The 27774-nt window shown below is 47.6% G+C and overlaps 1 protein-coding gene across 1 annotated transcript in view; it reads left to right on the plus strand.

The window, feature by feature from the left end:
- DCBLD2 (discoidin, CUB and LCCL domain containing 2) overlaps positions 1-27774 on the plus strand; it is a 526471-nt gene that overhangs the window by 191980 nt on the left and 306717 nt on the right. Inside the window, exons 3-4 of the mRNA XM_078657730.1 lie at positions 6087-6224; positions 13126-13177. Of these exons, the coding sequence (XP_078513856.1) occupies positions 6087-6224; positions 13126-13177 (190 nt within the window). The remainder of the gene's footprint in view (positions 1-6086; positions 6225-13125; positions 13178-27774) is intronic.

Here is a 27774-nt window from a genome sequence, read left to right on the forward strand (position 1 = left end):
CATCTTTAACTTGTTCTCTGACCGCTACAGGTACATTACGCACTTTGCAGCAGACAGGTACAGCATCTTTCTTCAAGATGATCCGATGACAATAGTCATTAAGGCATCCTAAATTTTCCGAAAAAACTTTAGGGAATTTGGCTTTCAGTTCACTAGTGAAATCATGAGAAACTAATGAAACAATTTGAGGTGTGCAGGGAAAGGGTTGTTTTAGGAGAATAGGGGGTGTCGAATTCGGATCAAGCATAACGCCCAATTCCTTAAGAGCAAACCAGCTTATTATGCTATCTCCTTTTTGAGAAACATAAATTTTTGCCTTGGCCATCCTATTCTTATAATTAATCATACCTTCAAAAACTCCAAGTAGTTTAATGGGTTGGCCAGCATAACCAAATGGTCTTATATCAGGGCGTGAGAGCTCAAGTTTATGTCCCAACTTACTCAAGAAAAAATCTTTTGCCACAATAGTAATCTTTGCCCCAGAATCGAACAAAACTTTGGTAGGATAACCTTCTACCAAAATTTCATCACTAGGGGAATTCTTTGCTTCTTCAGCACTCACAGTTTGAATATAAATTTGTCCACAATCTAGGTGTTCATCTAGATTATCATCATTTTCAAAATCATAAAATATTTCATTCACTCTACCTCTATAGTTTCCCCCTTTACAACATGAGGTGAAATGTCCTTTCTTTTTGCACTTACTACAATAAGCTTTCCAACCTGGACATTGTCTATCAGTGGCAAAATGCCCTATTTTACCACATCTGTAACACTTCACTTGAGAGAAATCTAAACTGTTATCCTTTCTTTTATAAGGAATTTTGTTTGAAACATTTTCATTTCTAGAGTCTTTTTGCTGATTTTCACTTGATCTAGTAGTAGATTTCACAACATTTACAGTCTCTTTCGTAGTTTTGTTGTCACCATTCTTTTTGATGACTTCTACACACTTAATAGAATGTTCTATCCTCTTAGCAATAGTAAGAACCTCCTCTAAAGAAGGTTCATCCTTTTGCCACAATTCCTCTCTCACCTTTTCAATATAACATCCTAGCATGAACTGATCTCTAATATGTTCATCAAGACTTGCCCCAAACTTACATGAGGACGCAAGTTTCCTTAACGCTGTGATATAGTTCTCAATCGTTTCTTCTTCCATTTGTGTTCTCCGACCAAAATGATATCTTTCTAAAATTGTACTGACTCTAGGAAGATAATGTTCATCTAGTTTTGCAATACATATTTCATATTCATTTAAACTACCATCATCAATGTCGGGTAAATGATCGAATACCTCTTGTCCTTCTGCCCCCAAACAGTGTAAAAGTAGAGCTGTCTTCCTTTCTGCACTCAAACTAGATCCACATACCCTTGCATACCTTTCGAACACTTTACGCCATTTTTTCCATCTAATTGGTGGATCCCCAGGTGAAGACAAGAAGAAAGGGGGAGCAGTGACATTTTGCATTTTGTTGTTGAATAAAGAAAATTAGAGCACAAAATGAAAATAAGAAAAGAAGTATCTATTATGTGTGCGTGTCACAGAAGCAGGACACACTATATTGTGTGTGTGTCACAGAAGCAGGACACACTACAATGTGTGTGTGTCACAGAAGCAGGACACACTATAATGTGTGTGTGTCACAGAAGCAGGACACACTACAATGTGTGTGTGTCACAGTGGCAGACCAGACAACAGGGCTTTCCAGTGAGAGTGTCAAATATTGGAAAAGGAAAGAAAACAGTACCTTAATATTGTTGATATTGAGGGTGGTAATATTGTAGATATTGAGAGTTCAGGGTAAAATAGAAGAATAGCGATGACTAGCGGTGTTCATAACGTGATTAGCGCGTAACGTGTATATTGTGAACTGGAAACCGAAGAGTTCTCCAAACAAAGATGGCGCCGACGTCTGCGTGACTCCCAGGGTGCCTTGCGGCACGTTTGCGTGCCTCCCGGCAGGCTTTGTGAAGAGTCGAGAAGCGAGGTGAAGCAAGATGCCCACGTTCCAAAGCTTCGAGAATCTGGCAATGGCGCTCTCCTGGCAAAGGCAGCTCGCGAGAACACTCGCTCGTGAAGGCGCTTGTAAAGACGTTGGCAGGTAGGAGAGTATTTCAAAAAATGCAGGTTGAGAAATTGAGTGCGCTATGTAAAATACGCGCAAAAGTGTCTGAATTAGTAATTAAAAAGTCAATAAAGTTAACACCGCTAAGTTACACCATCAGAACTATGTAGGAAGAAAACAAAGTGGTTTGTTTTCTTGTTGAAATTTTAAGTTGGAATCTTCTTACCCTGAAAACGGAGGTAGAAGTCTCTTTCTCTTTTGAAGTCCAGTGTAAAGTTATTCAATTATGTTCCATGTTGAGAGTTGAATGTCACCAGGTATCTCGGGTTGTTTCAAGTATCCAGGAATTTTCAAAGAAACAAATCCTTTTAAACAGGAACAAATGTTTTTTTTTTTTTTTTTTTTAAAAAAATCTTGAGATAGGTGTTGAGATCTTATCTTCTTCATCCCACCCTCGTCGCCAAATGTAAAATAAGGATCCACAATTTGTAGGTAAAAGTAGAGGTTTATTCCAAGAAAAGATCTCATCCACAGGTGAACATCCAGCCAGCAATAAAGTAAGATACAACTGCTTAGTCGTCAAATGATAACATTCCATCTGAGAATCCAGTGTCTCATGACATCAGCGCAGCTATGTCATGAGGCACAGACACACAGGACCAGGATGCCACAGTAATCCTATTCTCCCCCCCCCCCACCGCCCTCAACCGAGCGTTCTGAGTGTTGTGGACCAGATGTGGACCGTGACTGCTGTGGGTCCTTGGACAGTCATGTGCCTCAGGATGGTGTAGAGGGCTCTCAAATATCCCACCGGCGCAGAACGAAGCGGTCCATAAGGAACACTGGTTCATCTTCGGGGTGGTGAACCCTTTGTGTGATAACCACCAGTTGTGCCGCCCAGTAGTATCTTTGAATGTCTAGCAAGGCTCTCTCCCCATCACGCCAAACCAGTTTTAATTTGACCAAAGCTATTCGCGCAGGTCCCCCATCCCGAAGCAGTGGTCGGATTTCACACTCTATGGCCCTAAAATAAACTGTAGGGACTGGGAATGGCGTATTCTGCAGCACATAGATGAAGTGTGGCAAGGCCATCATTTTGAACCGCGCCACTCTCCCGAGCAATGAGTGGCAATTATCTCCAGCGGTGGATGTCACTTTTAAGTCTCATCAGACGGGTTGGAGGTTTCTGTAGGGAAACGGGTCAGGGTCTAGGATGACGTATAGGCCTAGTTAACGGAACTTGTCTGTTTCTATTCGGGCGGCACACTCCGACCATATAGGACTTATGTGGTGGATTTGGACCAGTTGATTGTGTACCCTGAATATTTACCAAAGTTAGTAAAAATGTTCAATATTCTTTGAAGGGAGAATTGCGGGTCCGTGATGTACAGCAGGACATCATGGGTGTAAAGAGAGATCCTGTCTTCTGATTGCTCTGTCCAGCGCAGGTCATGTTGTGATGTATTCCTATAGGTTCTGTATCGATTCCCCTATTCCCGGCCCTGTTCTGGTTAATACTTAACTAGCAGCCGACCCACGGTGCAAAACCGTTATCCGATTAAGCCACACCACGGCACAGAAACGTGTTATCTGATTAGGTAATAACGCATGCCATCTAATTAGACAAGCACTATTCCTCCAGCCCCTGATAAGGCATACGGAGTTCTCAAAACAAATCAAACCTATGACAACCTGGGAAAATCCCTGCGGCCATTGTTTTGCTTTCACCGAGAACTTCAGCAAAAGAATGTGCGAACAAGCCAGTTCGTATGACATCCTTATTGACGTATCCATGTCCATCCTTACGTCAATCTCGACACCTTACAGGTATAAATATTACCGACATTGCCTTAAGCAAACACACGCGGTGGTGACGAGATCGGAGCAGCGAGACGCGCTGAGGAGCCCAGCAGAGAGCAAAGCCCACACGCGCTGCCCCGCCTTCCTGACGCGCTGAGAACGAGACGCTGTTTTTCTCCTGCCGAGAAATCCAGCTCCGGCGCTTCCAAGCAGCCCTCACAGGCAGCTGGAATATCAAGACCAGAGACGAGAGATACCAGCCCTCTACCATTCTAGATCTCAGGTACAGAACTGAACAACCCCTTGCAGAGAATTCTTGAGTCAGTCACTTGGCAAAACAAACTTAACTTAAACTGCTACTTATCTACTCCCGCCCACGTATTAGGCTTATGTCAGGTACACTGGGGTAGGCGTGGTTAGAAGCACCAGTTGAGTACGGTTAGTCAAATGTATATATGTATGTATCTATTTTATCAATTTTAACTATCATATGGCTTAGAAACCATATCAATGCTTCTGCAGTATTATTTTATACTTCTGCTTTTATTGTATGCACTTTACTTAACCATAAGTATCGCAATAATATCGATTCATTTCTCTTGTACGAGAAAAGAGACTGATCAATAAATAACATCTTTTATTGAACACGCCCGTCTCTTCCTTTTCTCTACAAACTGGTGAAACTAAGAATGCACGTACTGACTGAGTAAAATAAGTAGTCTTTTGTTTTCACACGACTCTAGAGATACACTCTTGTTTGGGGGAGAGCAAAGTTGTCATGTTCTATGGTTGTCAGAAACTAAATCCCTTCTTGTCTATCCAGGGAAGTTAAACTCCTCCTTGTCTATTCGAGAAAGTTTCTAGTGAACTCTGAGCTAGCTGGCAAAACCAAAAACTTTAAGTCTAATATCGTCAGTAGAAGACCTAGTTAACCTCTGCCCTAGGTCTATACTATTGAAGATATTATTCCAATGCGCAGAGCCTATTGTGATAATAGGAACTACACTACAATGTATCAGGGGATCTGTTCAAACCACGGCAGTCAGCAGTTCAAGCATCAGGGCAAAAAGGAGTGGCAAGAGCGAGCAGCCCTGCCTAGTTCAGCGCTGGAGGGGGAACACTCGGGAGGCCCTCCCATTGACTATGACTTGGGTTAGGGGCTCAGTGTAAAGAAGCAGCAGCCAGGATATAAACTTGGGGCCGAAGCCCATGTTCTCCTGTACCGCAAAAAGGTATGGCCATTTGACCGTATCGAAGGCCATGCGGGCGTCTAGGGAGAGAACTACAGCGTCGTCTTTAACTCTAACAGCTCGACCCAGCACCCCATAAAGTCACCATAAGTTGAGGGGCGTGTTGAGGTCAGGCATAAAGCCTGATTGATCAGGGTGTACAATTTTAGAGACATTTTGAATAAACCGCGAAGCCTGAAGCTTCGTAAGGATCTTGACTTCCACGTTTAGAAGCGATATTGGTTGGTATGAGGCACAACTCTCTGGAGGCTTACCCTCTTTATGAAGGACCACTATCGAAGCCAATCGCTGGTCTCTGGGAAATGTACCCTGCTGCCTGCTCTCCCTGTACATTTTTAACAGATACAGCGCTATGGTGGTTGCTGTGAGTTCATAGAGCTCTATCGGTAGGCCATTAGGGCCCCATTACCTTGCTAGATCGTAAGCCACGTTTCGCTTGGGCAACCTCCTCTTATTAGCGCACTCTTAAAATGTTTGCTACCTGTGAACAAAATGCTGTTCTTTTTCATTATTATTTTATTTTTGGTATTTTTATTATTCAGACCTAGCCACAAGGGCAATGAAGCTTTTTACAAATAACTTGAAAAATACATTAAAGGAGCTAAGAGTAAGGTAGAATAATATACACAAGGTAAAAGGAGGGGTAAAGAAAAGTTGATAATGATAGAACAGGGCATCATTAGGAATAGGCTTTGAATAGGTGGGTCTTTAGATTTTCTTTAAGCAAAGTATGTTTTTATTGAGTCTTGGATCCTGTGGTAAAGCTTTGGAGACAGGAATTCCTCTGAACAATTGGAAAGAATGTGTGTAACAGGTAATTGACTCTAAATGATTAAATGAGAATGTCAGTATCTGTATATTATGTGATATCCTTCCCTCATGATTGTACTCCGCATATGTACTGTTACTTAACTCTCAAAAACTATAAGCATACTCCAATTTCTCATTGTTCTTTTGTGTATTCTAGGTAAATACTGTGGTCATGTGCTTCACCTTGAAAACTTGATTGAGTCCAAAAGCCATGAGGTTACAGTGCAATTTATGAGTGGGACTCACATTTCCGGTCGTGGCTTTCTTGCCTCCTACTCAACCACAAAAAATACAGGTAGTATTTTGTAATTCTTTTCATATTCTTCAGAATTAATAGCTCAATGTTGCACTCCCCCAGTCCCTTATGCTTGATGATTTTTAAATTCAATGTGAATGCTGTTCCAGGTTTGCTTAAATATCACATTCTTTATGGCTGGCAACGCGGTTTCTCCACTTTCGAAAAACTACCCTTTGGTGACTGAAAACTGTTTTGTAGCAGTGTATAAGAACTGTTACACAGATATGCTAGAGTGTGATGGTTAGTAGCACAGTAACAGATCAGAAGGGGCAGTTAGAGTGACTGTGCCAAGCCCTTGGGTCACTATTTAATGTATTTATAAATTGCCAAGAGAAGAGAGTCCTTAGCTTTGTTGTAAGATGTAATATCCAGTCCAGCCATTTCCACCTTGGGGGCACTATTGATATGAAAACTAACTTGGTCTGCAATAATGGTCTGCAATAAGAGTGATCACTTAATCTCAATGAGGCAAGTATCTTGTTATTTTCTAGAAACTTCATAAGGATTGATCATATAATCAATAGTTGAAGGATTATTTGGGCTGCTTTTGTTGTTCTTAACAGGAATATCCCCGCTGACTCTGCCATTGAGTATACAACTTCTTATTTCCATCAGTGCACCGAAAAGTACTTTCCCTCTTGCATTTGTTTTTGCTCAGAATTTTTATCTTGGGACTATTCAACACATTTTCATGCTCAGTGTCGCTTAAGTTACAGAATATGAGAGATCTTTTCATTGTGATCGCCCATGATAATTATATTGGTTATTTTTTTTGTTCCCAAGAAATGTCTTCTTTCCTGCAACACTTCCGTGAGTAACTAATTGTTCCGACCCCTGGGGGAATTAACAAATTAAAAGTATTAGTTCAGATGAAACCTAACATTCTTTCTCCAATTTAAACAAAATGACACCGTGCAGATTAATACTAACAAACCAAAGTTTCATGTGACCAAGAAGTGTTCGTTCTGATCAGTGGCATCAAGCCATCTCTTACATGATCGTTTGTGGATTTAAAAGTTGCTATTAAGATAACAATATGGCCACATTTCTTGTACACACGTCACTTTTGAATTTTGCTGGTTAGGACTTTCCAAGTCATCTTGAACGATGGCCATGCTTGCAACATTCCAACTAGTAGTGTCTACATAATTGCTAAATGCAGTTAGAATAAATCACATTTCCAACACAGGTTGGAGCTATGACCAGGAAACTGACAGGTTTTGTATATGACAACATGGAGCTGATAGTTTATTCTCTACTATGTTAATTCCATCAAAACTCGGAATCACTGTTTTGCCTTAGTCAATTTAGATTCTGAGAGAGAGTGAATTTCCAAACTTAGGACCATGGATCAAGAGGAACATCTGAGTTCAAAACATTCAACCTATCTATGTTGCTTGCATCAGGAAAATGAAGAATTACATTAAAGCCCTTCATTCTGAAATGGTCTAGATTACGGTTTGAATTTACTGATATAAATTTAGTGCACAACACTGTGGAAAATTCAAGCAAATGTTAATTTTTAAATTGCTGGAATATCTTTGTGCTTCCTGTGGCCATTTGACAAGATTGGAGTAATTTCCTATTGATAAGATCTATTCATTGGGATTTCTATACAACGCTTTTCCTCTGGAAACAAGTCTATGATGACTATATACAATGTCTACTCATTTCTAGCAGCTGGAGAATAGTAAAGTTGAACAAAAAAATCAATAGGGGGGAGTGAAGAGGTGGTGCTTTGTGGCACCAAGGTGGGCAAATCCTTCTCTCCTGAAAGTACAAATAATCAACAGGGTCCACCTTACGTAGAGTTAGTGTATATCCTGATGTTCATGGACTACACAATGTGTGTTAAAATACCCCTCACACACCAAAAGGGCCCTTGGTGTGATGCTTCATCATTGGGGTCTTCCCGTCCCTGCTGCGGGACGGGGCAGTGCTGCAACAAGCGACTACGCCGGAGCACCTTTTAATTGTGGGTACTATGTGAGTGGGTTGGAGTGAGTGTCAGTGGGGTCAGGAGTGAAAATAGTTAAGTGATGTTAAAAAATACCTGGCCTAGTGGTAGAAAAAACTATTAAATAAACACTGGCTGGTATTGTTAAAAAAGTGAGGCGGAGAGGTAAAGCAAGTTACTGTGCTTACTCTCCTGTGCGGGTCAACATGTTTCGGGGCGCCATGCCCCTTCGTCAGGACCGGGGAAGATCCCCCTGTCACTCACTGATGTTTTTACCACAAAAAAGTTAAGTGTAGTGCAAGTAGATAATGTTTCTCTTTATCAATGTGTATATATATATAATTTATAAATATACGTTTTCCTAGCTGTATCAGTAGTTCTGATGTAGTCAGCCTGAAAGGATAAGAGCACATAGTTATTAATGCGCCGATCCCATTGCGCTAGACTAATGGTCACCTGTAAGGGAAAAGAACGAAAAACACACAATATAGACTGTGGTCCATGGTATCTTAGATGAATCTAGACAAAGCCCTGTTGTCGGGCAGTGAAGTGCTAAATGATAAAAAGTTAAACACACATACATTGCAACACAATAAGTTAGCTTGAAAAAGCATGTATTTTGTCATAGATACATACTTTGGAGGTTAGGAGTCAGTGCCCCATGAGCCAAGGCTGAGCGAAGGGTAATTTGAGGGTCCAACTGCAGAAAGGAAAAGAAAATAGGAACGGAGAAAAGGGATGTTTGCTTGTTCCCTGTTGTAAAAATAGGCTAAATGGTATTATGCTGCTTCCGATTATAAAGTGAGCTCTTGGCAGGTCCATTCGGCTATGCCGTACTTACTCAACCCCCAGCACGACGATGCTTCCTCCTTCGTCAGTGGCTTCCGTGTTAGTGACAGGCTGAGATTTGGCGGGTTTTTATGCATTGCAGGTTAATTGAATATTGACCGTTTAATTGGTTTGTAACCTCAACTCGGGACCGTTGTGTCCGTGAGAGTCACAAGACGGAGTTATTGCGGCAGCCACTGTTGAATGTATCATTTTCGTTGTGTATCTTAAAAACCCGCCAAATCTCAGCCTGTCACTAACACGGAAGCCATTGACGAAGGAGGAAGCCCCGTCGTGCTCGGTGTTGAGTAAGTACGGCATAGCCGAAAGGACCTGCCAAGAGCTCACTTTATAATCGGAAGCAGCATAATACCATTTAGCCTATTTTTACAACAGGGAACAAGCAAACATCCCTTTTCTCCGTTCCTATTTTCTTTTCCTTTCTGCAGTTGGACCCTCAAATCACCCTTCGCTCAGCCTTGGCTCATGGGGCACTGACTCCTAACCTCCAAAGTATGTATCTATGCCAATACATGCTTTTTCAAGCTAACTTATTGTGTTGCAATGTATGTGTGTTTAACTTTTTATCATTTAGCACTTCACTACCCGACAACAGGGCTTTTTCTAGATTCATCTAAGATACCATGGACCACAGTCTATATGTGTGTTTTTCGTTCTTTTCCCTTACAGGTGACCATTAGTCTAGCGCAATGGGATCGGCGCATTAATAACTATGTGCTCTTATCCTATCAGGCTGACTACATCAGAACTACTGATACTGCTAGGAAAACGTATATTTATAAATTATATATATACACATTGATAAAGAGAAACATTATCTACTTGCACTACACTTAACTTTTTTGTGGTAAAAACATCAGTGAGTGACAGGGGGATCTTCCCCGGTCCTGACGAAGGGGCATGGCGCCCCGAAACATGTTGACCCGCACAGGAGAGTAAACACAGTAACTTGCTTTACCTCTCCGCCTCACTTTTTTAACAATACCAGCCAGTGTTTATTAAATAGTTTTTTCTACCACTAGGATAGGTATTTTTTAACATCACTTAACTATTTTCACTCCTGACCCCACTGACACTCACTCCAACCCACTCACATAGTACCCACAATAAAAAGGTGCTCCGGCGTAGTCTCTTGTTGCAGCACTGCCCCGTCCCACAGCAGGGACGGGAAGACCCCAATGATGAAGCATGACACCAAGTGCCCTTTTGGTGTGTGAGGGGTATTTTAACACACATTGTGTATTCCATGAACATCAGGATATACACTAACTCTACGTAAGGTGGACCCTGTTGATTATTTGAATAGTAAAGTTGAACACGCTTTTCACAGTATGATCTATAGTTAAGTAGGATGTAGTTTAGTTTTTTGCCCCATGGTGTTACTATAGCCTTCTAGCCCGCCGTAGCGGGCTATACCGGCTATGAAAGGCCCGCTACAGCATTAAAGCCCTGAGCCAATGGCGAAGGACTTTAACAAGGCAGCAGGACCTTAATAGCCGGTATAGCCCTGCTACTAAGGGCTATAAGGCTATTAGAACATTCTGCCACTAGAGAGCAAAATGTTCTAACAAATAAAACAAAGTCTTCAGGGAGCGCGATTGAAATCCCCTCTGGTTCCCTGATGCCTTTGTTCAAAGCCAGAGCTGTGAACAAAGAAACATTGGAATGTTGGAGCTCCTGGCTTATACCTGCCATTATAAGCCCAGAGTACTCCATTGTTTTTAATGGAGCTACCAACATTCCAATGTTCTAATATAGACTTATAGCCCGCTTTAGCGGGCTATACCAGCTATTAAAGACCCACGGCAGCGTTAAAGGCCCGAGCCGAAGGCGAGGGACTTTAACAAGGCAGCTGGACTTTAAAAGCTGGTATAGCCCTGCTACGAAAGGCTATAAGGCTATTCGAACATTCTGCCACTAGAGGGCAGAATGTTCTAACAAATTAAACAAAGCCTTCAGGGTAGCGCAAAGGGATTGAAATTTCCTCAGGCTCCCTGAAGCCTTTCTTCACAGCCAGAGCTGTGAACAAAGAAACATTGGAATGTTGGAGCTCCGGGCTTATACGCCATTATAAGCCCGGAGCACTCCATTGTTTTCAATGGTGCTACCAACATTCCAATGTTCTAATAAAGATTGTACTTGGAAGGAGGAACCAGGACCTTTTAAAGAAATTCCTATTTTCAATGGTCATCTTATATCAATCTTCTACTTAACAAGAATCAATTAGTCTTTCTCAAACTCCGGGTATGGGTTAAGATTTGCAACCTGTATGTTTGTGAGTAGCACTAACCCATCATCATTTATGGGCTTAAGCTTTGATTCCTTTGAATAATTCCTTCAGATAATTTATAGGCATCTTTACTCCCCTGCTTTGGATTTGTTTGTTTTATTTGTAGTTTTATTTTTGAATTTCTTCTGGGCAGGATAATCACTGTTCTAATTTCCATAACACCAAAACTTAGTGAGCTTCCCACTGAAGTCCCACTATTACTGTGTGCAACTTCCAGGATATCCGTTTTAGACCAGATCAACACTATTGTCTTTTTTTTTGGGGGGGGGGGGGAGAGTAACGGCAGTTTTAATGTCTACAAGTGTTTGCAGAATAGTTGTCAACAAATTAGACATATCAACACCACTTCGATATTTCTGAAAAAGTGTAAGAATGGAGCTGAGAACTTGGTGCTGAGCATGCATGGATTCAGATATTCTTCACTCCTAGGAACGTTATTTAAGGAGAGGCATTGAAGTGCATGTCTGATCTCAGAATACTGTTAACTGGATCCTCTTTTTGAATTAAGAATGATGTTGTATATGATGGAAATTTTATATTGATATGAGGTTAAGTGAAATATTCATTAATCTACTAACCGGAAGGAAACCTCCATGCTTCTGCTTTTCGATGCCGACTGTAAGAAAGAGATCACCTGTTTCACTTTTACAGTCTCTAATATCCCCTCTGACCCGTGCTTCTGCAGTAGATTTATTTCTAAATAGGACATCATCTCGTGATTCCTCGGCCACTAATAGAGAAGTCACAGTGTGGAATTGCAATGGTAATGTGTGTGGTTGAACTTGAATCTTCTTGGATGATACACAAACACTTGTCAAATAAATTAGCTAGTGAGAAGTGTGTAGCAGCAACCATACCTGTAGAGTGGTAGCCAGGTGGCTGCTGTGTTCTGTTCTGCTTGTTTCTAGAGTTTCCCCTTGGGAAATGCAGCTTTCAGTTTATCTCGTATTTGTTTCTGCTGATTTATTTAACTGTCAGTGACCTTAATTTCTTTAAAACCTTTTAATTGCAGAAAGTTTGTCTCGCATAGTTACTCACCTCTCCTATTTTTAGTGATGAAGCAGAAGCTGGTCTAGGCAGAGCCACCAAGCCGACACACAAAGGAAAACAGTAGGCAGTCTGCTCATGAAGAAAGCGGCTGCAAGTCACACTGGGCACCACCTTCAATGCTGAATGTGTGTGTGGTCCACCCACGCAGCCTTTCAGCCCATAAACTTTCTATGCTTAGTTTGCAATAAATAAGTGGCAGGCCTTAAGTATTGGTCAGGAGGCCACTCCAGCTTGCATTTCCAACAGGACTTGCCATCGCTGCCACATGCCTGTGTAAATGCTTCCTACTAAGCATCACACCTCTATAAATGTGACAGTTTGGGCAAGTCTAGGTGACCCACAGCTGTAAGATTGGCCTGGACGCACTAGAATCTTGTTAGTGTATTTCATTGATAAATTGATGCGCTCAACTCAAAAATAGGTAGCCAGGGCCACCATGTGGTGGACTGTCTTATGTACGGGCCGGTGTCAACAGTCAAGTGGCGGTGCCGAGCACTGGCAAACACCAGTACATATTAAGAACCACTCTCGGCCACCTGGGGAGTCTTGAGTCACATAGAGGCTCAACAGCAAAGAGTGGCTGCGTAAAATGGCAAGCTTGCATGCACCAGCACATGAAATGAGCATATCCAGCCACTTCCATGACGTGGTTCCAATGGGAAAGGGAAGGGTTGACTCTGAAGTGTTAAAGTCAGGACAGTAGACGTTGTCAACTATAATTTTGATGATTAATTCTGTTTTCTTCTCTCTAGATCTCATTACATGTTTGGAAAAAGCAAGTCGGTTTTCAGAGCCTGAGTACAGGTATGAGATTGACTTCCAATATACTTGAATATAGCAGAACAAAGTCAACGTTTTTTGTCTATGAATTGTAAAGTTACACATGAATGTTTATTTTTAGAACCATGACTATATGCCTACGTATAAACGAGGGTTTTGGTGAACCAGGTAATATGATAATGCTGAAAATTAAAGTAATAGTAGGTTGAATGGGCTCTGTCCATTTAGACAGTACCACATAGTTTTATAACACTAGAAATGAGGCTAAAGCAAAACAAGCGTTTTACGATGCATCGGAATACTGCGCATTGTAGGTCACCTGTGACTGGCTATCTTTGGTTGTTACAACCAGGATCTAAAGAACACTGTTTCGAATTTATAAGTATAAAAAAGCACTCCATGAAAAAAGTTTAATGGGAACAAACCATGTGAAAACATTATATTTCACTGTCTGTTGTGCGTGATGCAGACTTAACTTTTTTATTAGACCTGTAAAACAAAAAAACTAACCATGTAAAATCAAATTATTTGTCATACAACAGATGTATTGTTTTGTTGCTGTTATTTGCTTGGCTTTGGATCATAGTGAATAGCATGGGCTAGTATTTCCCAGGTCAATTATTTGCATTTATAGGCCTTAGATTATTGAATTTCCCAGTCCCCTTTTCTTGAAGATTAGCCAGTGGCTTTCCAGTTGTGCACCCAGCTCTGTAGCAGGCTCGCCAACATGAACTGTTTAATCTTCTACTGTTGATGCTTTAAATCAGACCGAAATCCTAAAGTACGTGAAAACTTGGCTTGTGGAAGTAATGTGATTAAGAACAACTTGTTTCTGCTGGAAGAAGCTCTTGGTGAATGGCTTGACAAGTAAGACAATTCAGACCACATCACAAGCTTTAACAGCAAGATATTATTATGGTATTTCAAGAAGGTGGAGTAGTTTGTGGTGATGCGGATTAGGCTTCACCATGCAATACCCCAAAGATGCTCCTTGGAGTCAAAGTAACAAATCCTTAGCTGAGTCATTGTAGAGTGGCAAATGGCAGTCAGGCTTTACCAGAGGAACATATGGTAAAGCCTAAGAGTACCAACATGAATGATAAATAATCGACTCCAAAGAAATCCAACACCAATTTGTAAAAATAAGGCAGATTTCTATCTAAATTTAGACACCAAAACGAACAGGATCAGTTACATGTAACCAAAGTTATGGACTTTAGAAGAAAACATAAATCACAGTAATTCATTAGTGCACAATTTCTGCATTGCGTTCAATGGGAAAAAGTGATAGTGACAGTTGGTCACTGGCAAGTCGAACTGCTTGGAACCCATGGAAGGTCAAGGTTATGCGGGTCCAGGCCTAAACCATGACAGTCAGTTCCGTTTTACCTGGCTCAGAGTCTGGGTGCAGAGTTGTCCTGGCTGTCCTTGGTGCTGAAGCGGGAGGCGCAGGAAAGCTGGTTTTACCGCTTACACTGTTATGGCGGGGGAACATGGTGCAAAAATTCAGGAATAAAGCCACTTCTGACGTGGGATGAAGGTTTTGCGGCGTTCTCTTGAATTTATTTCGACATCTGCAGGTCCTGGGGAACACAGTAGCCACCTGGAACTCCATGGCGGTCAGGACTGTTTCCCACTAATGAACTTGGACATCTACCTCTGGGTGATCCCTCGAAGGGCCCGATGGCTAGCGATTCTTCAGTTCCGGTATGTTGTTTTTACCTGTGGTTGTTCGGAACAAGTGCTACTAGACAAGGGGAGTGTGGTGATGCCTTAGGCTCTCAAAGGGGTCAATCTGTCTAGGGGAACCGAGCTTTGGTCCAGGACAAGCCACGTTCGTGCAGTTCCTGGAAAGTTGCCACAGGTACAAAGTATAACGGTTTTGGTTTATGCAGCTCCTGTTGTCACATACACAGGTCTCTTATTTTTTTACCTTGTTGCAAATCAGATCAGAACTGAGGTTCTGGTACCAAATGGTAGCCCTTAAATCCTAGATTTAAGGGTGTTAGGGGTGTGGGTGCAAGTGGCCAATGGGCTACTAGCCCCAGCGGCTAATCTGCCCCTGAGGTGACCACATCCGGGGGTGTAGGTCACCTTTTCTACCCAGAACCCAGTATTCTACCACTTTTGAAAATAGATGAAGTCTTCTTAGCTGTATAGACCCATCCTAGAGGTGTGGCTAGCCTTCTGGGCGTGTACTCCTCCTGAATACCAACTTTTCCGGATGAGCCCACTCAAGGTAGCACTTTAACTTTTGCGCTACTGTTTTTTGCCTTACAGGGGTTTTAGATTTGAACCATGGCATGTTGCAGCTACTGGTTTGAGCCGGTTTTATTATTGGTTTTATTATTTGTCTTATTATTTGTCCTGTGCCCTGGTTGTACACTGGCCTTTTATGGGGCACTTGGCCTTTAACCTCCATCGTAAACATTCATCATGTTTTAGTGCCTTGTAACCCTTTAAAACAGTTATGGAGTGTTGGTTTCTTTTTTTTTTTTTTTAATATATTTTTATTGCAGAATCAGGAATAAACACAACCAACAAGCCAACCCATACACCAGCGGCACCCATCATACAGCACGATAGCAATACAATACACAGCCGATTAGCCCACATCCCGGAGGCTGGGCGGCGCGTCAATGAGTCAGTTCACTGTGGGTACCTCGGTGCATGCCCTATTCGGGACACAGGTCAAGTGTAGCACTTCGTTTCTGCTTTTATCCCAGAACAACCAACCAACCCCCCCCGTCCAATCCTAGGCCACTCCAATGTCATATCACAAGATCAACATGACTGCCTTCCTGGGCCATCCGGTTCCGGGAGGTCGCCGCTGGCCGGCAAACCACCCCCTCCCACAACTCCTACTCTAAACCCTCCCCCTCAACTGCTGCTAATGCGGGTATCACCATTCCCCTCCTGCTCTAGGGTGACAACTATCAGGAAGTTGTAACAAACGAGTAGTCACACGGAATCCCTGTTCATAACTGATCAGTGTCGTCGCCTTCAGTTAGGTGGTCCCTTAATGCCTGCACCACCAACTCCCATGACCGTGCTAGGTCCAAGCTCTTTTCATTACCCGTTCTAGTCGCCTGACGCATTCGCGACACACTCTCACAGCTCGACCACTTCACCAACTCATTCCTCCACCTCCGTGCAGACGGCCCCTCTTTAGACTTCCAATGCCAAGTGATTTCTCGCTGCGCCAGTATCCGTCCCAACCCAATGAATTTACTCGTTACCTTGGTCTTTTTGGTGTGCGGGAACCAAAGAAGCAGGCACGTGGCCATATCAAAGTCCACCTCCCGATCTGTGACAGCATTCAAGAGGTCCCCCACCTCGGACCAGAAGTCCCCCAACCTCGGGCAACCCCACAGCATGTGGTCAAGATCTGCCTCAGGTACCAAACATCGCGGGCACATGGCATCAAGCACTTTGAAGTGACGGCGTAACCTCTCCGGGGTCAAATATGCCCTATGAAGCACAAAATAATGCACCTGTTGGAATCTCGCATTCCTTGTCTCTTTCCAGGCCCTGTGTAGTATCTGACCCCAAACAGAGTCCGGGATTGGCCTACCGATGCTAGCCTCCCAGCGCGACTTCAACTCGACCAACGGAGCCAGACCTTCGTTCAGCATCCTATTGTGTAGGCAGGTCACCGCCTTGACGGTGCCCGCAGCCATCACCACATATTGGCACACCGCCGTCACCTCCGGTTCAGCCAATCCGCCCCCCCCAGTGCTTCTGCAGAGCCGCGACAACCGCCGCATGCAGCAAGAAAGTACCACTCGGCAGGCCGAACTGCTCCTGCAAGGTCTGGAACGGGGCCAGCGTCCCCTCCACATAGAGGTCGCCAACCATCTGCAAGCCCAGGTCCTCCCACTCTAACAATTGGGACCAATCACCCCCGTGCGGTAAGGCAGTGAGCATTCCCAACGGAATCTCCGGGGCGTATGGCCGGCGCTTCCCAGCCCTCTTCATGTACCTGTTCCAACACAATCTGAGTGTCCACTCCTCCATCGTGACTTCCCTACTGGCCAGTCTCTGTTGCATCACAATAGACGATAAGACATGCCTCTGACCGCCGACCCCCCGGCCATCCTCGGGCCCCCTGAATTCCCTGGCCACGTTCTGCGTCAGGACCTGGAGCTGCGCTGCCAGATAGTATAACTCGTAGTCGGGGACGGCCATCCCTCCTTCACACTTGGGTCTCAGCAGGGTGGACAGCGCTACCCGTCTGCGACCGTGGCCCCAGAGAAAGCCAGTTACCAACGTCTTCAGCTCCCGAAAGACACCCTGCGGGATCCACACCGGCAGCGTTCTAAAATAATAGAGAAGTCTCGGGAGTGCCACCATTTTCAACAGTGCTACTCGGCCCAGTACGGACAGCGGGAGAGAAGCCCAGAAGGCCATACTGCCTCTCAGCGCCCTAAGACAGCGCCCCACATTCCCCTCAAGGAGGTCCGCCGTGTCATGGTAGATGCGCACCCCTAAGTAAAGAAAACAAGAGGGTTCCCACACTACCGGCCTCGTGAGCTGCTGGCAGAGCGTGGCCTTACGCAGCGGAAACACGCAAGTCTTCGTCCAGTTCACCCTGAGGCCTGAAAGCCTCCCAAACCTGCCCAGCATATCCACCGCGCCTTCTAGAGCCCTTCCAGCATCCGCCAGGTATAGTAACAAGTCGTCAGCGTACAACGATATATAATGCGAGTCAAGTCCCTGCGCAATCCCGTCGAAAACAACTCCCGTTCTTGCCTGTGCCGCTAAGGGTTCCATCGCTAGAGCAAAGAGCAGAGGGGATAGCGAGCAGCCTTGCCTCGTGCCCCTGCAGACCGGATAAACCGAGGAGACCAATGTCCCAAGCCGCACCCGCGCCTTAGCCGATCAATAGAGCACTCTTGTCCAGCCTCGGAACCCCTCCCCAACCCCGAACTTCAACAGCACACCATCTAAAAAAAATCCCATTCCAAACTATCAAACGCCTTTTCGATATCAACCGCCAGCACTACCGGGCCTGGATCCGTCAAGGCAGCACTATCAATGACCCCAATCAGCCGACGGATATTCATCGAGGTGCTCCTGGAGGGGATGAATCCCGCCTGATCCCTATGCACCAAAGATGTCATCAGTGGCAGGAGCCGGGTGGCCAGGATTCGGCTCAAAATCTTATAATCCACAGTCAGCATAGACAACGGACGAAAAGAAGCGACATCTAAAGCATCTCTGCCCGGTTTCAGCAGGGGCACAACCAGCGCCTCTGTCATAGAGTCAGGCAACCGCCCCAGTTGTTTCGCCTCTGCATACACAGCCTGCAGTCTGGGCGCCAGCACTTCCATAAATTTGGCGTAGAACTCGATCGGTAATCCATCCACCCCAGGGGTCTTGTTCCGCGCCATATGGCTAATCGCCCCTCTGATTTCGGCCAGGGTGACAGGGCCCCCCAGATCCCGGGCCTCCTCCTCGTCCAATACCGGCAAAGGGATCTGATCTAAATAATCGCCAATGTCCGCGGCTTCAACTCCGAGGTGGCTGGCATACAGACCCGTGTAGTAGGATTGAAAGCGCTCCAGGACCGCTGACTGCGAGCAAACCACCACCCGTCCTCCTGTCGCACACTCAGAACCGGACACCCCCTAGGGCACGGATCAGCCAGCTTCGCAAGGAGCGTGCCCACTTTATCACGCTCCTCATGCACTTTCACCGCATACAACTTATAGTCATAGCACCGCAATCTCTCCGTCTCAGACGCCACCGCCTCCTTAGCACGCAGCAGGCTGTCCTGCAGCTCCGGCTTCTCCGGACGCTGCTGTTCCACCCCTCTCAGCACTTCCTCCGCTTTCGCGAGGTCAGTCAGCACGGTACCCCTCACAGTCAGAAACCGGCCCATGCATATCCCTCTCACCACCACTTTCATCGCGTCCCATTCATTCGCTCTCGTCGCCGTCGACCCAGCATTGATCGCGAAGTAGTCGTCAACGCCTTGTCGGACCGCGTCGCAGAACGCTGGGTCGTCCAGCGTCTCCGGGCGAAGTCTCCATGTGGGGACCTCCGATCTCGCCAACTGCCATTGCACCGAAATCAGCAGTGGGTTATGGTCCGAGATGGTTCCAGACAAATATTCAGTGTGCCTCACCACCTGCGCCAGGGACTCACAACACAGCACCGAATCCAATCGAACATGCAGATCATGCAGCGCTGAGAAATAGGAGTAATCCCGAGTTTCGGGGTGCTGCGCCCTCCATACATCCACCAAGCCCCACCTCTCCTGCCAGTCTCGTCTATGGGTCGCAAGTCTGCGCACTGGGGAGTCCACCAAAGGCGGGTGCGACCTGTCCAGCAGCACATCCGAAATGGAGTTAAAATCCCCCGCCAGGAGGATAGGGCCTGCCAAGTAGTACGCCAGTGTGCGCGACAAGCTCTCAAAGAAGTGGGCCTGCTCAGTGTTGGGGGCATAGATGTTACACAGCACTACTTCCCTTCCACACAGCCGTCCCTCCACCACTACATAACGACCCTCCGGATCTATCTTCTGACTCGTGACTTGGAATGGCGTGCCCGCTCTGATCCATATTAACACCCCCCTGGCAAACGCCGAGTAAGTCGTGCCAAACACCTGACCCCGCCATCTCCTCTGCAATGCCCCACATTCCTGCTGTGTCAAGTGAGTTTCTTGAAGCATTGCTATCTGAACGCCCCGCCTCACCAAGTAGGCATGTACCTTGTGGCGCTTAACCATAGTACGAATCCCCCGGACATTCCATGTGACACATTTCAAATTAGGTAACGTCCCCATAGAGCATCAATCCCAACAGTGGCGCATGCCAATAAATGTGACCCGCATCGCAGCAATTGTACAACCCCTTCAAAACATACCCCGCAACTCCCACCCTCCCCCACCCCAGGACAGGGCCTAGTAACCCAGCTTCAGCCCCGTTCCAAACCTCAAACACCCCACACATCACACTAATCTGTGGTCGACACCACAGAAGACCTTAAGGGTCTGATGGGGACTATGGAGCCCCGAACCAGGACGACAGAGCAACCACCCCGCGCCCAGAGCCCCGTACTGCCGATGCAGCCCCATACCTGGCAGTCCAATAGAAGTCAGGAGCGTCCAGGCCACAAAAGTTCAGCGGCCACAAGCTTCACCCATTAAAGATACCATCTGACGTTTGTGGAGTAACCTCCGGCCCCTGCGCTCCCCCCATCTCCGAGTCCTCATCGCCAGTCTTCACACCTTCACTCTCCGAAGCCGAACCCCTGGAGGCGTCCTCTTGCTGCGAGCCCGTTATGCTCGCCGTGGCCGCCAACGCACTCCGTCTATCGGCCAGCATTTGCGCCTCCCGCTCGGCCCGCTGACGCCTATTCCGGGAGCGGATGCGCTGCGACTTCCTGACCCTGACCGGTTGTTCTCGATCCCTGGCCGGCCTGTGTGCCCGATCCGTCCCAGCTCGATACAATTCCAGCCAGGACCAAGCTTCATCGGGTGTTTGGAAAAATTGAGTCCTGTCATCAACGATGATCCGTAACTTGGCCGGAAAAAGCAAGGAATATTGAATCCCCTCCTCTCTCAGCTCCTTTTTCACCGGCAGAAAAGAAGCCCTGTGCCGCTGCACCTCCTGCGTATAGTCCGGAAATATTGTCACCTTGCTGTTGTCTACTTGGAAGGGCCCACGATCTCTCGCCTTTTGGATCAGCAGATCCCGATCCTTGTAGTGCAGCAGTCTGGCCACCACCGGTCGGGGCGGCCGGCCCTCCAGGGGAGGCTTCGCGGGCACCCTATGCGCTCTTTCCAGGGAGAAGAAGGGGGATAGGCCCTCCGGCGCCACCACTGTGCGGAACCAGTCCTCCAAATAGGCCACTGTATCACCCTTCTCAATTTTCTCCGGAAGCCCCACCACCCTCACGTTGTTCCGGCGGTTGCGTCCTTCCGCGTCTTCCACCCGACGCTCCAAAGTCGCCAGTCGACGGACAACGTCATCAAGTTTATGCTCCGCCGTGACCACCACCGGTTTCAGCTCCTGGAGCATTTGTTCATTAGACTTCACCCGGTCAGAGAGCTTGGCGTGGTCCGCCCTCAGCAAGCCGAGCCCGGACGCCACCTGCGCAATATCCTGGTGCAGCTCATCCTTCGTGGCAGTGATCGCGGCTAAGATCGCATCAAGGCGGAGGTTGAGCCTCTGTTCTTGTGTTGAGGACTCCGTCGGGAAACCGCCAGTCACGTCCTCCGGCCGCCGGCCTCCCCCTCCAGATGGCTCGGCGTCGCCATTTCCCTGCGCGGCCATCCTGTGTGCAGGTAGTCAGCTACTCGAACAGCCCCTTCGGACAAAGGCTGGGCCCACTAGAAACGCCCAGCGGAGCACCCCAACTAGTGCGGGACACCAATCCTCCGGACAAGCGGGAGCTCACGGTGCCAGCTGTACCCCATTCACAATCATCCGACAATATCCAGTCTGAGAGTGCACTCCTCGTTGCCCCACAGTCACTCATAAAACGCCCGCAAGGCCCACCAGGGCTAGGGGGAGCAAAGTCCACTGAAGAGGCGGCCAGTGAATCAGATGAGTTCCTGGGCAAGTCGAGCTCACTGCCCCCGGCAACTCTGGCCTCCGCGATGCTCCATGCGCTGTGGGGCCCAGCACCACGCTGTCAGCCCGGCGTATCCTCGCCTTCCTCCGGGCGGGCCCCCCGCCACGGACCGGGCCGACGGCCACCTCTTAGTTTGCCCGTGTCCCGGGACGTCCAGGTGCCTTGGGCGGCAGCCCCCCCAGTGCCCCACCAGCTCACTACACACCACTGTGTCCTGCCTGCCCCCACAACGGGCCAGCCAGTGGGTGGGCGGCCTCTCAGTCCAGCAGTGCCTCGGCCGGCACAGCGCAATTGCAGGCTCCGCTCTTCCGCTGTCCTAGGAGCGGGTGGGGGAGGGGCGCCACACACGCCGGTAATTCGCCGCCGGCCGCCACCGCAACGCGGGGCCCGCTCCTACGGCCCACCGCACTGCTTGCTGTCGCACGAGTGTCCCGCAGGAGCCCGCAGCTGCTCCGGTGCCCCACACCGCTCCGCTCCCGGAGCTCTCAGACAGTCGGGGCCGCCATCTTTGCTTTGTTCGCTCGCCTGGACGAGCTGAGCACCAGGTCCGCCCGCGCTCCCCATCCAAGGTCCCGACCGGAGTCAAACGCTCCTCAGCAGGTCGTCGGCCCCTCCGGACCACGATGCCAGCCGCCAGGCAACACGGGGCGACGTTCAGCAGGAGAAAGACGGGACATGGCGCGGAGCAACTCGCTCACGCAGCCATCCCGGTCGGCGCTGAAACCACGCCCCCATGGAGTGTTGGTTTCTATGCTTATATATGATCTGCAATATAAACATATGCAAGTATGGGAACAGATATACTGGCAATATTAATGAGGGAAAATATTAATTAATCTCTCTCCTGGCATGACAATATACCAAACATAATTTCTTTATCTGTTCAGTATACAAGCAAGCACCACTTCAAAGCATTGTAGTTTTATCTCCTGCTGCGTCCACTTCACCTTCAAGAGAACGACGACCCACCACCACCAGCAACAGACCGCCCGCAGAAGCTGGAACAAGATCACAGCAGACCAGCTCGCCACCTCCCTGAGCCAGCACCCTCATGCCAGCTCAGCGAACCCCAGCCAGGCTGCCGACAACCTCACGAAGTGGATCAGCATCTGCGCGGACGAGCTCGCCCCGCTAAGGACCCCGCCCAGCAGACCCGGCAGCAAGAAAGCCCCGTGGTTCACCGACGAACTCAAGAGCTCCAAGAAGAACTGCCGAGCCCTCGAGAAAATCTGGAGAAGGGAACCTACACCGGACAACAGGACCACCCTCAAGCTGGCCACCCGGAAGCACCACCAGCTGATCCGCGCCGCCAAGAAAACCGCATTTAAGGACCGGTTGGACAACAACGCACACAACTGCAAGGAACTCTTCAACATCGTGAAAGAGCTATCCAACCCCAGCGCAGGGAACAACGACATCACCCCATCGCAAGACCTCTGCAACTCCCTCGCTACATACTTCCACAACAAGATCGCAGACATACACAACAGCTTCAACAACCAACCAACGCACACCAGGACCGAACAACCACCCCCCACCACCACCCTCCACGCCTGGACCCCGATCAGCACCGAAGACACCATCCAAACGATGAACTCCATCCACTCCGGATCTCCGACAGACCCCTGCCCTCACTACGTCTTCAATAAGGCCGACGCTGTCATCGCACCCCACCTGCGAGACATCATCAACACATCCTTCGACACCGCCACCTTCCCTGAGTGCTGGAAGCACGCCGAACTCAGCGCTCTACTCAAGAAACCCACAGCGGACCCCACCGAACTCAAGAATTACCGCCCCATCTCGCTCCTCCCATTTCCAGCCAAAGTCATCGAGAAGACCGTCAACAAGCAGATGGCCGCCTTCCTCGAGACGAATGGATCCCTCGACCCCTCACAGACCGGCTTCCGAGCCAATCACAGCACCGAGACCGCCCTCATCGCCGCCACCGATGACATCCGAACCCTGATGGACAACGGAGAAACAGCGGCCCTCATCCTCCTAGACCTCTCCGCGGCATTCGACACTGTCTTCCACCGCACCCTAGTACAGCGCCTCAGCAACGTCGGAATCCAGGACAAGGCGCTGGAATGGATCATCTCCTTCCTCGACGGAAGAACACAGAGAGTCCGCCTCCCACCGTACAAGTCAGAGGCATCCGAAGTCATCTGCGGCGTCCCTCAAGGATCCTCTCTGAGCCCCACCCTCTTCAACGTCTACATGAGCCCACTCGCGGCCATCGCACGCCAACACAACCTCAGCATAATCTCCTACGCCGACGACACCCAGCTGATCCTCTCCCTGACCAACGACCCAGCCGCCGCCAGAGCCGACCTGCACGAAGAGATGAAAGAGGTAGCCGAGTGGATGACGACCAGCCGCCTGAAACTGAACTCCGACAAGACGGAGGTCCTCATCCTGGGCTCTTCACCCTCCGCCTGGGACGACTCCTGGTGGCCTCCCGCCCTGGGCACCGCACCCAAACCGACAGACCACGCACGCAACCTGGGCTTCATCCTGGACTCCTCCCTCTCCATGACCAGGCAAGTCAACAACGTCTCCTCGGCGTGCTTCAACATCCTACGCATGCTACGGAAGATCTTCTGGTGGATCCCCACCGAGACCAGGAAGACCGTCACCCAGGCCCTCGTCACTAGCCGACTGGACTACGGCAACGCCCTCTACGCCGGTACCACCGCCAAACTCCAGAAAAGACTCCAGCGGATCCAGAACGCCTCTGCCAGACTCATCCTCGACATCCCACGAACCAGCCACATCTCCGGACACCTGAGAGACCTTCACTGGCTCCCCGTCAACAAAAGAATCACCTTCCGCCTCCTCACCCACGCACACAAAGCCCTACACGACCAAGGCCCGAGCTACCTCAACAGCCGAATCAACTTCTACGCTCCCAAACGCCACCTCCGATCAGCCAACCACGCCCTCGCCGCCGTCCCCCGCATCCGAAGAGCGACTACAGGAGGAAGGTCCTTCTACTACCTGGCCGCCAAGACCTGGAACTCCCTCCCAACCGACCTGCGCCTGACCCAAGACCACCTCTCCTTCAGGAAGAAGCTGAAGACCTGGCTGTTCGAGCAGTAGCGGCACCCCCCCTCCCCCAGCGCCTTGAGACCCTACGGGTATGTAGTGCGCTCTATAAATGTCACTGATTGATTGATTGATCTCACAAACAAACATTCACAAAACAGACATAAAATCTATACTACAAAAATAGAAAACGTATCAAATAACATCAAATAATACTCAGTTTCTCTTCTGACATCATTTGTCAATTTGGCTGCAGAAATTCATTAAGCAAAGCAGTCCAAAAAGGAGATGGTCACATACAGGAATACACTAAGGACAAAACAATAATAGGCTCCTTAATTAATCATAGAGTGTATTCTCAATCGATGTATCGTTCCTTAATTTGATTTGCCGGGCTTCTCCAATCCAGAACATCTGTCGAAGCATTTAGGCCCATTCATTCGATAGGTGAATGTTTGTTTGCTAGATAAAACGACCTACAATGCTTTGAAGTGTTGCTTGGTTGTATTTTCGAACGGATAACGAAATTATGGTGGGTATAATGTTATGCCAGGAGAGAGAATAATATTTTTTTTCTCTCATTTATATTTCCAGTATCTTTTCTTATACTTGCATAAGTTTAGATTGTGTTTTATGCCTAGATTGTGGGGGGATCACGTGGGTAAATCCCTAGATGGTGATACTATATATATGATACTATATATGATCTGCAGCAGACCAGAATCCCACTGCAGCAGACCAGAATCCCACTCACGTCCTTGAGCTAGCTATAATTAGTACACTTTATATCCCTTTTGGACGTTACTTTATCTGTCCCGTCTCGTGCTGCTTTGCCTATATGCCCTAATTTTGGCCATTCTCCCTCTTAATGACCAGCTCTTCATGGCAAGTTTCTTTTATCTTGACCACCATCACACTGAGGTGGTCGCTTTATGTAATGTGCTAACGGACATATATTGTTTTGTGTTTTATCTTCTTTCTGAATTTGGGCATGCCAGCAAGACGTCCACCTCTATGTACTGTTGAAATGCTGTTTTCTGTACGGCAGCCCCCTGAATGTTTCAGTACCTGAGAGCCTTTTCTTTTACCTTCTGCTCTCTCCTATATCCCCACTATAGGAGAGACTGCACCTTGAGGCCCATACCAAGGCCCCTAAGGTGCGACACCACACCCAAAGATTGTGGGTAGGACCTTTGGTTTTGTATAAATGTCTGGTCTTGATTATGTACACACTGTGTACCAGGGTGTTCAAAATTCCCCTTAACTTTGGTGAATTCTGTATGAGCGCAAAGTTTTGTTTAATCTTTCACTTGTGGAAAAGTAAATTTTGCTATGTTCTGTGTCCCTACGTGTCATCCATCATATGTTATCTGTGCATGATTAATATGCATATGTTATTCCCCATGTTCGATTAAAGACGCAATTATAGTTGTGTCCACCTTTAGTATGTCAGTTTCCAGTTCTCGTGAATACTACGAATATCAGGCCTATGTAAAGCTACGTTGCCACGTTTCTCAGTGTGCACGTTATTTCATTGTAAAGTCCCCGTTTCTAGGCCTCAAAAGGGCCTGGACACCAGATTCAGCTCCTGTCCCCTGAAGCCTCGCTGAGGAGCGATACAGCCCCCGCCTGTATCCTCGACCCTTCACTTACTTCCTGCCTCACAGTGCCCGGTTCAGCCTGGCTCTGCCTCTGAGTCTGCCAAGAGTATGTTATGATTCGAGTTATCAGTACAGCCCTCCTTCTCTGCATTCCTAAGCTACTGAATCGCATCAATAGTTGCCGTCATAGTCTAGCTTTTACGTCTCCATGTAAGAGAAATACTGCATTTAATGGTCATTTAATATTCTTCATCACGCACTACATGTAGAATAATGCATGCTCCAGTCTTAGAGTCTGTTAGCCTTTCCCCTCCTGACTTCTAGTTTATATCAACATGTTCCCTAAACATCAGATACTAGATACTGCTTAGGTACATGTCGCCCTGACTCTCCAGACTTCAGTCTCTGCTCCTAGCACAGAGCTCATAGCCCCCAGCTTCTCCTAGTAACACGTCATTGCCAGTTTGCGCGCACCATCAGGTTAGAGGTCCCGACTCCTTAGGTAGCCCCCTCCATGGTTACCACCCCATTCATGACATATTCTGTTACGTTTGCATCACATGTCTATGTATACGCCCTGTTACACCTCTTTTCACCCTTATCTTTCGCGACTGCTACGCGTCACGCCTATTGCTCCACCCACTGCTACGCCTATTGCGATGTAATGCTATGTGTTTGCGCTATGTATATATGCTCATGTACTGTTATTAAAAAGTTATCCCTTGTCCCGATCCTGTCCCCGGCAGCTGCCATCCTATTCCCGTGCAGGTCGTCCTGTTCCTGTCCTTATGCTGTATTAAACCTGCAAAACTCCTACTACCTCGAATCTTGACTCTTATTTATTGAGCTATCTGTTATTCATTTATGCATTCAAAAATAGGGTATTATTTATTTATTTACCACATAATGGCGCCCGAGCAGGGACTTGCCCTTTCCCCACGCGTCGGTGAAGCCACGCCGACCCCCTGACCCTCTGCAGTCGTGACGGAACTCTTCTGCGCACCGGCAGATATTTCTGCTTCAAGTATCCCTCAGGCCCGCGGAGGAGACGGAGGAGGCGGTCCAGCATCCAGACGAGACGGTGGAGGAACGCGGCGAGTCCCGACCAGAGCCCAAGCCGAGAGTCCAAGGTCCGAGGTATCCGGAGGCCCACCTGTAACAGAAGTCCGAAGTTCGTCCGTCCGACGTCCAAGCAGTCCCGTCCAGTCTGAGGCCTTCCGTTCTTGCTGCCCGGTGAGTACCATTACTGGGGTAGTATCTAGACAGGGTCAATTTAATTGACTCTGGTCCGTGGGTTGGTGGTACACAAGCCCACAAACGAAGTGTCCACTCCGGTGGATACGGGTCCTGACGTGTCTCTGTATGAGACCGGTAAGTTTCGTACTGTTT

Source organism: Lissotriton helveticus, chromosome 8 (assembly GCF_964261635.1).
Source record: "Lissotriton helveticus chromosome 8, aLisHel1.1, whole genome shotgun sequence".
Taxonomy (NCBI): Eukaryota; Metazoa; Chordata; class Amphibia; order Caudata; family Salamandridae; genus Lissotriton; species Lissotriton helveticus.